This window comes from Helicoverpa zea, chromosome 31, assembly GCF_022581195.2.
Source record: "Helicoverpa zea isolate HzStark_Cry1AcR chromosome 31, ilHelZeax1.1, whole genome shotgun sequence".
In the NCBI taxonomy this organism is placed as follows: domain Eukaryota; kingdom Metazoa; phylum Arthropoda; class Insecta; order Lepidoptera; family Noctuidae; genus Helicoverpa; species Helicoverpa zea.
In genome coordinates, this window is record NC_061482.1 from 5,798,728 (window position 1) to 5,813,347 (window position 14,620).

Sequence of the window (14,620 nt, forward strand, 5' to 3'; positions counted from 1 at the left end):
TATAAAGCGAAAATCACTGACTGACATCATGAAAGCTCAGAATATACAAGGCTTCAATGCATAGACGCCCCTTTCATCAAGAGAGTAATATTAGGTTTCGATAGATGATATTATGGCTTAGGTAACCAATTTCGAAATTGAGAAGTAGGTATTCCAGGTCTTAAACACATGAAATAAAAACCGCTACATAATATTGTATGGTGATGTCGCGAATACACTGACCCGAATAACTGTTTGAATGGTACGCCAATATCTTGGTATCGAAATCCACTGTTGCGAAAGGATATTCCAATCTGAATTTGTCTAGAGATCGAACCCGCGACCCCAATATTTGCGATATGTAGGTAGTACGAGTCAATTTCAAAAACTATTAGACAATATCTGCTATCGACAGAGCATGTCAAAATTTGAAATTGTTGCGATATTTTCAATATTTTTCTAGTTAAATCAATTACAGTTCCAGTGAAATTTAATAACGAGCAATAGCAATTTAATTGACATGGTAGCATATTTTTTTGACCGGCTTGAGTGACCTACATAGTAATTGTGTTAATTTTTCATGACACAATTTTTAGGTGATGCTGAAAAATCCGTATCGATAACAGCTTTCTCACGTCCGAATAAATAAGTGAAAACTTTACAGGGTTGCAACCTAGAAAGAAAAACAAAAGCAAACAATTTTTATTTCAATATATTATAATGGGGTTGTAAGCGCCATAGGTCAACCAAAAAATATAGGATTGATTGGCTAACATTACCTATAGAGCTAGGCCAGTGTGTGTACCTAAATACATCTTAAATATCTATGCCATTTCATTTACTATATAGTTCCAAATTAACGGGGACAGAACTATGTTCAAGTTAATCAGACTTAAAAGTGTTGAGTGAATAGTGTGGTCGACTGTTGAGTGAGAGTGGGCCTCAAAATCAATATTGGGAGCCTATAAACCTACATACAGTTGTATGTAGGTAAGTATATGTTCTGTAAATGTTACCTAGAACTAGGATTCATGATTGAGATACCCAAATAAATTATTTTGAATATAAAAATATTAAAAAATAGAATAAAAACAGGAAAAAGTTGTGTACCAAATTTCAGATCAATCTGACAACAGGAAGGCACTTAAATTTTAATTTCTATTTTGACCCAAACAAACAAATAAATACCGTACGGCTCGAGCTAAATAAACCCGTTAAAAAAAAACAGCGAACCTGGTGATGCAAAGCATACCAAAAAGTTCAAAGCACAAAAAAAATTTGAGGTCACACAGAGTGAATAATACTATTATCATATGGGTAAAAACTCCGTCCGTGGGTCTGTGTCGATACCTTTTACCACAAAGCAAATCCAACCGATGTTTGCTTTTGAAAAACGCAATCCCACAATAGACTCAGATTCAGAACACTATGTCCGGAATCTGACTGTATTGTTGGATTACATGGCTATGTGAACAGACAGATTTTTAAATGGGTTTTGATATATAGAATGTAGTACGCGATATGGAACAGAATATTTATTTTAGTTATTTTATGAAAGTTAAAAGTGATGCATTCCGGATTATCTGTAGGCTTTCTGAAATTCTGAAATACCGAGAAACACTCTCGACTGAGTGTAGTGGAATTGTCAGAATCTACATCAATGTTACTTTAGTTAAGCCACTCATATACCTACATAGATGATCAGTCAAAAAGGTATCTCAAAGCTGGCTATGTAATCAAAAACTGATTTTTAACCGGATTTTTCCGAAATAACTAATTGATCGGGTTTATATTTTCGTACCATTTTATGTTAAAAAATTCTACCGCACAGAATTTTCCAGAAAAACGCCTCCCGCACTCGAGTGGGCGTAACCTTGTTTATAACCCTGGCGTTTTCGATACCCGTGGGCTGGTTCCTATAAAAACTATTTTCGCGTGTAAGCTATAAAAACGTGAAAAAAGCCGAAGAATTAAAATATAAAATCCCTGATTATTATGATCCTGGCAACAACAGCTTATTAAGACTTAATCCAGGAAACTGTGTGGGAGTTACTTAGAGAAAATAATAACAATAAATAATGTTTATTCTTAGTTTTTCCTACTATACATGTAAGGCATCGTATCCGGTTGTACCCATTTGAACATCTTTTGCTATTGAGCTAGAAAGTTTTACAACTCGTCTTACCAAAGGCTATTACGATGTCTGGATTGACGAGGTCAGATAAGCAATCGCTTCATGTAAAGTACTGGTACTGCTCAATCCACTGAGACTGGTTTCCATAGTTGTAAAAAAGCAAGGCAGATGATAAGTCTCTATACATATAAAAAGAGTAGCTTCTGAAACCAATCACAAAAAATCCAGGCGAAGTGTCTTGATGTACCACCTATGGCGCGTTGTACTCAGACGGAGAGTCGCTCCACTATATGAAACTCTGGTACTCTTCGATCCATATCGAGGTGAGAGGCAAGGACAGCCAATAGAATTTGCACCTAAATAATAAGGGTAGAAGACTTATAATTGTAAACTTACCAAGCGGTCTCTCCAAGGTCTTGCTCGGGGTCCGTACGACGGGCAGAGAAGATCTCTGTTTGCCCCCGCGCCGGAACCCAGTTGATGCTGTTTCGACCTCCGACATGATGCCAGGGTCTTCATCGAAAAGCATGGCATTGTTTGTAGGTGGCGCATACCGAGCCGATGGTGGCTGAAACAAAAAACCCTGTTCAATACAATAGGCCAATGAGACTGTAGAAGGATTGAGTAGTTCCGATAAAATTTTGAAAAGTTCCCTTCTAATAAACGGTCAATGAAAATATTCTTGTAATTATATTGGAAGTATTAAAATATAGTGTTTTCTTTTGTTCAAGTTATTATCTTTATCGTGTCTGTTACTAAGGCCAATTTTTGCAGCTACAAATACATATCCGGACGAGAGAGTGAGCTATAATGAGTATGATGCAACAAGCACAAAGTTCAGGCGAAAGCATGTGAGCGTCAACAGAAGAATAAATCAAAATATCTGAAGGAGTCTTCTGATGGTAAACATTTACATCCAGTAAGATATTTTGCAGTTCTATAAAAGCAGCAAACCTCAACGAATCAGAGCAAAGTCAATAAAAGTGCAGGAAATTGTAGTTTTATCGATAAAATTCAGATTGATGCGCTACCTGAAGTTTATAAAAATATTATTTGTTTATGTTGAAGAATATTCTATTTGTACATTGGAACTTAATAACAACATTTAAACTAACACTGCATATGTATCCCCTCATACATTTAATAGATACCTATTACTAAGTTCTTGAAACTACAGTCTAAAGTTATGATACCTTTGACTACGGTATACGAAGCAATATTGCCTGATATTATGTAGAATATGAACACTCGTAATTGTATGTAATTTGCGAGAATTCGCTGAACGCAGGCATACTTCAGGTATAGTAACAGCAACTGTAATTTTGGTGTATTATGTGAAACCACTTTATCAACTCAGTATGTTATCATGATACGCATACCGTACCTATATAGAACACTACTGTCAACTTAAAAAAAAATACCTTGCATATTGGGAAAAGTAATAGTAGAAGACAATACAAAATGTCAATTAATAGAATCAAAAAACAGTTCCTCTAGGATTTTACAATCGACCTTTGTGATATTACACAGAAATGTCTCAGTAGGTTTTCCGAAAACCTGTAGCATGAATCACTTGTTTCAGAGAAACTTTATTTAAAGCTTCACAAAAGAAATGAATAATTGTTTATTTTTCCAATAAATTCAGATTTCGATATTTTAGAATATGTATAGTTTCACTGAAACCAGTGAAAGGATTCTGTTTCACAAAAGACTACCTACGTTTTGATAGGTATTTGTATAGGTATCTGAAATATTTTCTGAAAATCAATGAAAGCGCGTCATTGTCTTACTTCCTATTTCGTATTGATTGAAGTTATTTTTAGGAAGTTTCATAATAAAACCCTTCACAAGGCAGAGGCTTTTTTAATATTTCTTAATACTTTTCCTAACTACATTGAGATCGGCTTCTAGTCTAACCGAATGCAGATAAACACCAGTGTTTTACAAGGGGCGACTGTCTATCAGACCTCTTCAACGCAGTTACCTAGGCAACCTAATACCCCTTGCTACGAATTTTTCTTAATGTTACAGCAGATTATAGTCGTGATTTTATTATTCGCTGGAATATCCTTAAAGTATTTTTTCATGTCTTCATTAAACTCCGATTTTTTTTAAATTAAATGTTTCTCTAAAAATATTCTCTGAGCTTCAATTTCTGAGCTTTTATGATGTGAGGTAGTGTATTCTGCTTTTAAACCTACTCGTATATCGATACAGGTAAATTTCTGTAACATATTTTCTGCAATTTCCAGAATTAAAAACAAACATTGAACTGAAAACTATTAGTCTTAAAAGTACGATATGCAAATAAAAAAGATGGAAAAATATCTTTGTTTTCTGCAGTTTTCAGAATCAAAAATATATAGAGACGAAAAATTGCAATCTATTAGTCTTCAAAGCAATATGCAAATAAAAAATGAAAAAAAAAAATATTGAACAATTTCATATGAGCTTCTGTTTTTCTATTCGTTTATATTGAAGATTGTCTTTTATCTTTCCTGTGTACGATTGTGCAATAAACCTGAAGTTCCGAGATATGTTTCCAATCCAATTTGTATTGTCCTCTGTAAGTCTATTTTTCTATCATCCTTTGACGTCGAATTCCGATGTGACTTCACTGCATATTCCTTTTTCTGTTTTGTATTTCATAGGAATTTTCTTTGATCGGAAAAGAATGTTTGATTAATTTGTTTTAAAAAAACTTCCCGCTGCACTTAATTTGGAAGCTTTGATCAATTTGTATCAATTTTACAATATTGTTCCAGGAATTGTTAATTACATGTGTTCCGACACAGCAAAGAAAATTAAGAGCAAAAATATTGGAACCGAAATATTATTGAAACGAAAAGCTACTAAAACACAACATCAATTCCACATATCTTTAGCTTTGGTGATTAGTGGTAATAAAAAAATCGGTAAAAAAACTTTTAAGTTAAACGGTTTTATCTTATGTGCACTGAAAACTAGAAAATAAAAAAATAGTTACTTACCTGTCAACCTACGTTGGTGGTCCCGGTCATATTAAACTAAAATAAAAACGTGGGGCCCATTAACTATTGCTGTAGTACTTTCTTCTAGAGGTATAATAGGTGTGGATTGCATCGACTTACTATAATCGTAACTGGAGATTTTGACAATCAATAATCAGCCGTAGCGGCTTCACCAGCGAACGCCGAGCTCATGATCTACCAAAGTATAAAGATATGCTTTGCCATAGGTAGGATTTCACAGGGGCCCCACGTTTTTATTTTAGTTTAATATGACCGGGACCACCTACGTAGGTTGACAGGTAAGTAACTATTTTTTTATTTTCTAGTTTTCAGTGCACATAAGATAAAACCGTTTAACTTAAAAGTTTTTTACCGATTTTTTATTTTCTAGTTTTTAGTATTTAATGAAAATGCGTACCGAATATTCCTCATTCTATCTAATTCATTTAGTGTATCATTATTACACGGTCTCTTACCTGACAATTTATTACAATCTAATTCCTCAATACATAGCCCTTCCAGATACTTTTTTTTTTAACAACCCCAAAAATCATCACATGACCTCTCCTGCTGTGGGTCAGCAGCGGTGAGGGAGTGTCAGACTCTTGACTAGAAACCGTTTTGTTACGTCGTAGGCCTTTTATGTACCAGGGCCGCGGTAACTCTTTCGAACAATCTCGCAGCCCAGGCAGGCCTTGGCCCTGTTGGGCCCCGCTGGAGTTACTGACAGTTTTCTACTTGTGAAGCCCTTTCATTTGATACCCGTATTGGTGGGATTGATAAAAAATTGTTATCAGCCATTTGGTAGTCATTTGGTAGTATCAGTATTTGCCGTGGGACGCCGGCTTAGAATTGCGCTCCCCCCAAATCATCCCGTGGGTGTCGTAAGAGGCGACTAAGGGAAAACCGGAGGTCGGGCAGCAGCGCCCTCCGCGAACTGTACACGCTCACTGCGATCGCCAACCCGCCTGCCAAGCGTGGCGATTAAAGGCAAATACCCCCCAAATGATATTCACAGAAACCAGGCCCCCAGTCCCCGGCAGCTCCGCTATCCCTGGCGCGGGTAGCGGTCAAGGTAACGGCGGAGCAGGGGGTGCTAAGAATCTCCGGAAGAGATCCGGCTACCCACCCCCACGACGACTGGCCCTGGTAACACACAACATACGCACATTGAGGACTGACGAAAGGATCTGCGAGCTGGAAGAGGAGTTGAGCAAGCTACATTGGGACATCATAGGGTTATGCGAAGTCCGTAGAGAGGGAGAGGACACCGTAACCCTGAAGTCTGGTAACTTGCTCTACTACCGGGAGGGCGACCAAAAGTCCCAAGGTGGTGTCGGGTTTCTCGTTCACAAGTCCCTCGTAAACAACATAATAACCATCGACAGTGTGTCGAACAGGGTGATATACCTAATACTCAGAATATCTGAAAGATATTCGCTGAAGGTCATTCAGGTATATGCACCGACCTCGTCACACTCCGATGATGAGGTGGAGACTATGTATGAGGACGTAAGTAGGGCCATGCATAGTTCCAAAACCCACTTCACTGTTGTTATGGGGGACTTTAACGCTAGGTTGGGCAAGAAAAGCGGTGATGAGTTGAGAGTGGGGCAATTTGGGTATGGGCAACGGAACCCTAGGGGACAGAGGCTGGCCGACTTTCTGGAGAAAGAGGAACTCTTTATGATGAACTCTTTCTTCCAGAAGCCGCCTCACAGGAAATGGACCTGGTTAAGTCCCGATGGTTTCACGAGAAACGAGATAGACTTCTTCATGACCGACAAGAAACGGATATTCAGTGATGTCTCTGTGATCAACAGGGTTAAAACCGGTAGCGATCACCGAATCGTAAGAGCCTCACTGAATATCAATGTTAAACTTGAAAGGTCCAGTCTGATGAAGTCTACGCTCCGACCTACTCGGTCCCATATTCAAAACCCGGAAAGCTTTCAACTCGAGCTCTCTAATCGCTTTGCTTGCCTCGAGAACTTAGTGTCAGTGGACGAGATCAACGACGGGCTAGTGGAAACTGTCCGCACGGTAGGGTCTAAGTTTTTTAGACCCTGCCGTAAAGATAGACCTCATAAACTGACCGACCAAACCTTAAACCTCATGGCTGAACGACGCTTGCTACAGTTGCAGTCTTCCCACGACGCGAAGTCATACAGGCAGCTCAATAGACGCATATCCAAGTCCTTGCGACACGGTCTGCGTCTCTTTAATACGAACCGTGTTAAAGAGACCATACAGCGAAACCAAGGCTCCAAAGTGTTCGCAAAGGACAAGTCTATTGGGCAAAGCCAGATGACTAAGCTGAAACGGGAGGATGGCAGCATAGCGTCGACCAAGGCAGAGGTTTTAGGCGAGATCGAGAGGTTCTATGGACAGTTATACACTTCGGTTGCAAAGCCCGTTGACAGCTTGGCAGGAGATCCAAGAGCCAAGCTGTCCCGACATTATACCGAAGATATCCCGGACATCAGTCTGTACGAGATTAGGATGGCCCTGAAGCAGCTTAAGAACAACAAGGCGCCGGGTGAGGACGGAATCACCTCAGAGCTTCTGAGAGCGAGTGGAACACCGGTACTTAAAGTCCTCCAGAAGCTCTTTAACTCCGTCCTGTCCGAGGGCAAAACGCCTGAAGCATGGAGCAGGGGTGGGGTGGTGTTGTTCTTCAAAAAAGGTGACAACTGCCTATTGAAGAACTACAGACCCATCACACTTCTAAGCCATGTTTATAAGCTGTTTTCAAGGGTTATCACGAACCGTCTCGAACACAGGCTTGATGACTTCCAGCCTCCCGAACAAGCCGGTTTCCGAAGAGGCTTTAGTACCATAGACCACATCCATACGCTGCGGCAAGTTATACAGAAGACCGAGGAGTATAACTTGCCATTATGCTTAGCGTTTGTGGATTATGAGAAAGCCTTCGATTCGGTGGAAACATGGGCGGTACTTGAGTCACTCCAGCGATGCCATATTGACTATCGGTACATCGAGGTGTTGAAGTGTTTGTATAATAACGCCACCATGTCGGTCCGAGTACAGGAGCATAGCACGAAGCCGATTCCATTGAGAAGAGGCGTAAGACAGGGGGACGTTATCTCCCCGAAACTGTTTACCGCCGCAATGGAAGACGCCTTCAAGCTCCTGGAATGGCAAGGACTTGGCATCAACATCAACGGCGAATACATCACTCACCTTCGGTTTGCCGACGACATCGTAGTCATGGCAAAGTCGATGGAGGAACTCAGTATGATGCTCGAGGGCCTCGACCGAGTTTCACAACGGGTGGGCCTGAAAATGAACATGGACAAGACGAAAATTATGTCAAATGTCCATGTTCAGCCCACCCCAGTCTCTGTTGGAAGCTCGGTACTCGAAGTTGTTGACTCATATATCTACCTAGGACAAGTAGTCCAATTAGGTAGGTCCAACTTCGAGAAAGAGGTCAACCGCCGAATCCAACTCGGCTGGGCAGCGTTCGGGAAACTACGCAATGTCTTTTCGTCCGACATACCTCAGTGCCTCAAGACGAAAGTCTTCAACCAATGTGTGTTACCAGTGATGACTTACGGCACCGAAACGTGGTCTCTCACTATCGGCCTCATCTCAAAGCTCAGAGTCGCTCAACGAGCTATGGAGAGGGCTATGCTCGGAGTTTCTCTACGTGATCGAATCCGAAACGAGGAGATCCGTAGACGAACCAAAGTCACCGATATAGCCCACCGGATTAGCAAGTTGAAGTGGCAATGGGCAGGCCATATTGCTCGCAGAGCAGATGGCAGATGGGGCCGAAAAGTGCTGGAGTGGAGACCACGGACTAGCAAGCGCAGCGTAGGATGTCCACCAACGAGGTGGACAGACGACCTTATAAAGGTCGCCGGAAGACGCTGGATGCAGGTCGCTTCCAACAGGTATCTGTGGAGATCAAAGGGGGAGGCCTATGTTCAGCAGTGGACGTCCTATGGCTGAGATGATGATGATGATGATGATTTGGTAGCGGCGGACATCTTAGATTTCAATTTTGCATAGTAAATTGTATTCTACTTGTTGAGACCTTCCATTTGATACCCATGTTGATGGGATTGATAAAACCTACGTTATCCGCCATTTTATAGCGGCCGCCATCTTGGATTTAATTTTTTATAGTATATTGTATTCTGTTTGTTGAGCCCTTTCATTTGATACCCATATTGATGGGATTGATAAAACCTACGTTATCCGCCATTTTGTAGCGGCCGCCATCTTGGATTTCAATTTTTTATAGTATATTGTATTCTGCTTGTTGAGCCCTTTCATTTGATACCCATATTGATGGGATTGATAAAATCTACGTTATCCGCCATTTTGTGCCGGCGGCCATATTGGATTTACAATGTTATTGATATTACTATATTGTATTGTCATCGGAATTAAAGGTGTATACAAAATTTCAGATTAATCGGTTGACAGGAAGAGGGTGAAATTTGAATTACTAAATTTGACCCAAGAATGAATAAATAATAAATAAAAAAAAAAAAAAACCGTTTAACAAATGGGGTAAGCTAAATAAAACCGTTTAATAAAATGAAGCTTTCGTATGACAACGACGTACAAAGCAATATAAGATGAATTTGAAGGTCTGGTAAGCTACATGAAATAGTCTTGCGAAGCATAAATAAACAATGTTATACAGAGTACAATGATGGTTACTCGTCATGAATTAATTAGGACATACATTAATGTTATAAAACAATTAGGACAGATATTATTGATGACAAACACACAAAATCGGTTAGTTTAAAAATGATTAGCTACCTGGACGATTACCCTTAAGGGCGATTCCATATGGTGATGCCGCGAGACAACAGTGTACTCCGGGATATCCCGGAGTACACCTGATGAGCGTGGACGCTATTGAGCAAAATAAATATTATGAAGAAACTCTGCCCTTAACAAAATAAAAATAACAAAATATTTGAAGTTGGGCTTGTCCTAGAATTTTTAACTGGGTAGTGCGGTATGTATCTAAGAAAGTGGAATGGAAGAAATAATTACAATTTTGTTCTTTAATTAAATAATTATCTAACTTCTGAAGTAAGATAATTATTTCAACACATTATTTCAAATAATCAACGTTGTTGTTGAATTAGTTTCATGAATGAAAATAAGACTATATTCTGTTGTCAACTTTTCAGAACAAATTGCAATACTTCAGTTACATAGGCATTTGGAAGGCGAAATACACCTCTATAAACTAGCATCAGAAGTCGAGATTTGTTTAAAATATCGTCAAGATGAAGTGTTAGCTGTAGCTGTTTAGAGCTGTTTAGGCGGGAAATCACAACTTCACGAACTTTTTGTTGGGAACAATCCTGGAGAATAAAATGACTAGCGGAGATGTCATAAAGCCTCGAGGAGTGGCTGGGGAGGAGTCATGGCGCCCCCACCTTCATTGTGACGCAGGTCCTCACCGGACCTACTTGCATTGGATAGGGCGGGAGGTGGCACCCGGATATCACCACTTTGTGGTGCACACAGTTGGTGTGTGACCTATATGGGAAGAACATCGCCGTGCCTTAATGGAAGCAGGCTAAGCAGTCTTGCTAGAGAAAGAGGCGGTGGAACAATTGAGAACTCGCTAGAAGCCTAGACGCAACGGTGACCCCCGGCCATGGCATCTCCGCTCTTTCCTCCATGGGTTAAACGTGTTCGAAATGCTCTTTATACTTATGAAACGAATAGAAGATTTTTCCCATACAATATTGACTCGAAAAATGTCTTATTCTGTTCAAAATTTTACATCTGATTTAATTGGCCACTGGCTGCTGCCCACTACCATGACTGCGTGGGTGATATAGCAAAAATACTATGCTGCGTTCTTGTATTTTTAACATTTTTAACTCTTTTGCTACCTTCAAAAAAACTTTTATTATGTGTGTGCCATGTAAGTTGATTATGTGTGGAAGTACAGTTTTTATAGAGCACTCACGTTTTTTGAGAATCTGGCGGCCCGTCCAGGTCCGATAATTATTACTTCCTTCGAGAGTGAAACATACAAACTATGCCTACCTAGAAATTTAGTGGAAATTTTGAAAAATCTTAGTTATTTCTGTTCAAGCTACTTTTGATTTTACAGTTTTAACAGAAAGATAACATTTAAATATGTCTTGCTGTAAACCCTGGCGGTTATAAAAAGATCCAAAAGAACAGAAATATGCTTCATTGCCTAGAAAAAGTCTCACAAAATTGTTGTTTTGGTTTCTTTTCTTTATAACCCTTTCACAGTGGCGGATTTTCCGTGCGGAAAAACCCAGTGACACCACCAACGCCAGCAAACAATTGACAGCTGTCTGTACAAATATTACGTTAAGACTATCTTCCCAGCAGGCATAATGTTAGCAGCCGAATAATTTCACGGCGTATCTGTTCGGTGTATATTTTTTAAATGAAGACTGCATTCAGCCGCCGAATGTCAGCGTTTATATATAAGATATGATTGTTTGTATATACATAGAGTTCGTTTTCCAGAAACTGTTGGGTCAATTCGCACGAATGTAACAGGTAGACAATTTGCACACACATTTTTCTACGCAGTACTCTTAATCTAAAGTAAAAAAAAAACTGTATGTGCGAATTGTCTACTACACATTTTTTAAGATTCGATTCGCGCATTTTATAATTACATTTTGTACAAGTTGCCAACACAAAAAAAAAAACATTTAAAAAAAAGTGAAAATGGTACTTGGTACTATTGTGCTTGTTAAATTCGTGCGAGTATACTATATATTAACTATTACTAACCCAACTGTTTGTATGGCGAGTTGGAGAGAAGCTATCGACGTATTCGACGGCTAACTCACAGATTGGTTACGTTGCAAGAATATTGTTCTGAGTGTAAAGCTACCTCAAATTGCAGTTCGCCACTTCTATGCGGCTCACTCAGTCGGTTGCTTTCAATTTGCCTACCGAAGACAAAGCCCAAAATCCCGCGACACCGCGAACCGAGCGGTGTTGATCGGAAAAACGAAAGTCCAAACAGCTTGTTAAGTTTTTTCACTGTTGTATAAACATTGACCTGTTCCGGATCTATTTAAATCTTAATTATCATATTGGTTGGAAGCGGGACTGAGTTTGGCTATTACTTTGTGTTAAACTTCCCGCGTTCCTTCTTACACAATCTGTAATTATCTCAAACATCCTTGACTATTTTGTGTTTTTGATTTTTGGATAGTATAGTACAAGTGTTAATCAAAGTATTGTGACTATTATTTCGTGTCCCCAACGATATCTCGACCACCTGATGGCGAACCCTCCGTCATATATAAAACGGCAAAAATCTGTCGCTTGGTTATTAAACCGTGATCTTTGCACTGACATCCCGGTATCTAGTTGTCAATTGTTTGCTGCATGCTTCTAAATACAAGTTTCTGATCACGGCACTAAGGCCACAAAAAAAAATGGCTGGTTACTAAGGCGATTATCACACTGCCCCGCATGATGCAGCGTAGTGCGTGGATGCGTTTTTTTCCGTTGTATGGAAATATCTCCGTTTGTATGGAAAACACGCATAGTCCAACACACTGAAAATGCATCCACGCGCGTTCATGCGGATCACGCACATACATGCGGAGAAACACGCACCCCCGCGCGTAGGTGCGGGGCGAGACGCAAGGTATGGCACACTGAATCCCGCAATGCCGCGCGTGATTTTGAATGAGCGTGACGTGTATATTTGAAAATGGAACTCGCTGTGCGTGAATTTACAAAACGCACCTACGCGCGTGAGTGCGTGAAAAACCCGCACGATGATGCAGATCTGCACTCCCGCAGGAACGCGCGTAGGTGCGTCGACACGCAAGATGCAGCGTGATGCGGGGCAGTGTGAAGATCACCTTTAAAACATCACTTGCAATTATTCACATATGATTCAGTTTTCGTTATATACGTTCTTATAGGCAGAAATATATTGAGTGTAAAATTTCAACTGTCAAGTGTCCAACTACATATCGCTGTTGAAATATAGCCTGATGACAAACGAACAGAGTCCTTAGTGTCCCGTTTTACCACGACGGTTCACTTTCAAGTGACAACTGCGTAAGCAAATCTAGAATACTCGTAGACAGGCTATTGAAAAATCACACTTTTTTTTAAACAGATAGAAATTACTCACCGGCATCGGAATGACGTGTCCAGAATGGTCGTAAGTCTGTAGGTGATGGTTGCCAGCGAGTGTGTGGCGGCGAGGGTCATCACGCCGGGAGCTGCGGGCACGGGATGGGCCTCGGCTAGTCTCGCCGTCGGAGACTCCTCCTGTTAACAAAAACGATAATGAAAATCACGAACAAACAAAACTAGTGTCGTATAAAAATCTAAAGATAGTAAAAAGGCCTGTAAGTAAGATCATAGTTAGAAATTAGTCCGACGAGTTAATAATAGTCATGAAAAAGAAGATGTAAATTATTCATCGGAAGAAATAGGAACAAGTCAAGAAGAATTTGAATAAAACATGCAATCTTAAAATCCATTTCACTACCAAGACCAATTATTGACGCCTTTTGTTACAAGCAACCTAAAAATCTTGCTCTAGTTGCTACCTTACATGTACAAAAAGCTTAGGATCTATCTTCTAAAGATTTCGAAACGCAAATGCAATGAATATCGGAATATCATAATCGCTAAGCGTATCTACCTCTAATATTATGTTTCTGATCAGTGAAGAAGGTAACCTCAGCCAAGGAAAAAAGTTCTTGGACCAGAAAGTTCTGAGTGTATCTATCAGGCAGCGATTTACGAAGATTTGGATCCTATAAAGGGAAAAAGACGCAAAAATGTTGCCTGCAGATCATTCGAAAGCGAACGAGTATTGCCAGCATTGAAGACGTATTTTGTTTGGATCAAGACAGACATAGCTGAGCCGACCCCTTGTAGAAGTATTAGAGAACCACCAGAAGATAAAAAGCCAATTCCCTCTATAAATGAGTCTCTTTGTTCTTAACACTATGCCAGTGCTCGTGGCTAAGTCAAAGCCGCGCGGATCGGTCGAAAGGTTTAGCAACGCTCAACATAAAGGTCATGGATGTGTGAACATGTTGCGATGACGAGTTCTTCCGTATTTCAGAACGTAAAATAAATTGGTGGGTCCCGTCTGCCATTTGGAAACCTTTGTAGGTGGTAGTAAGAAGCCAGAAAGTGTGAACCAGTCCTATCAAGAGGTATCGGAATGCCCAGGTAACTGGGTCGGGGTCAAACAAGCAGTCACTCCATGGAAAACACCGGTACACAGCTGCATACGGTTAGACAGGAAGCCGACCCCAATATATTTGGCAAAAGGATATGCACATGATGATGTTCCCCAAGCATCAACACTATGGTGCAAGCTGATGTAATTATCAGCAATCAGGCAGCAGAAAGTAAGCATAGTAGCAAATGCTGACGTTAATTTCATAATATCTCTGCTCTAACATCTCAATTTAGGAACAACACTTTAAGCGACAGAACAACTACCATAACTGCAAATTGATCCATTTAC

The 14,620-nt window shown here is 40.0% G+C and overlaps 1 protein-coding gene across 15 annotated transcripts in view; it reads right to left on the reverse strand.

Annotated features, from left to right (window-relative positions):
- Positions 1-14,620, reverse strand: part of LOC124644801 (coiled-coil domain-containing protein AGAP005037) — a 300,925-nt gene that overhangs the window by 85,752 nt on the left and 200,553 nt on the right. For all 15 annotated transcript variants that reach the window (XR_006986113.1, XR_006986114.1, XM_047184375.1 and 12 more), the window contains 2 exons: positions 13,262-13,401; positions 2,510-2,681 (listed from right to left, as the gene is read on the reverse strand). Coding sequence is in view for 13 of the 15 variants with exons in the window: in XM_047184375.1 (XP_047040331.1) it covers positions 2,510-2,681; positions 13,262-13,401 (312 nt within the window). In the remaining 2 variants the exon portion in view is untranslated. The remainder of the gene's footprint in view (positions 1-2,509; positions 2,682-13,261; positions 13,402-14,620) is intronic.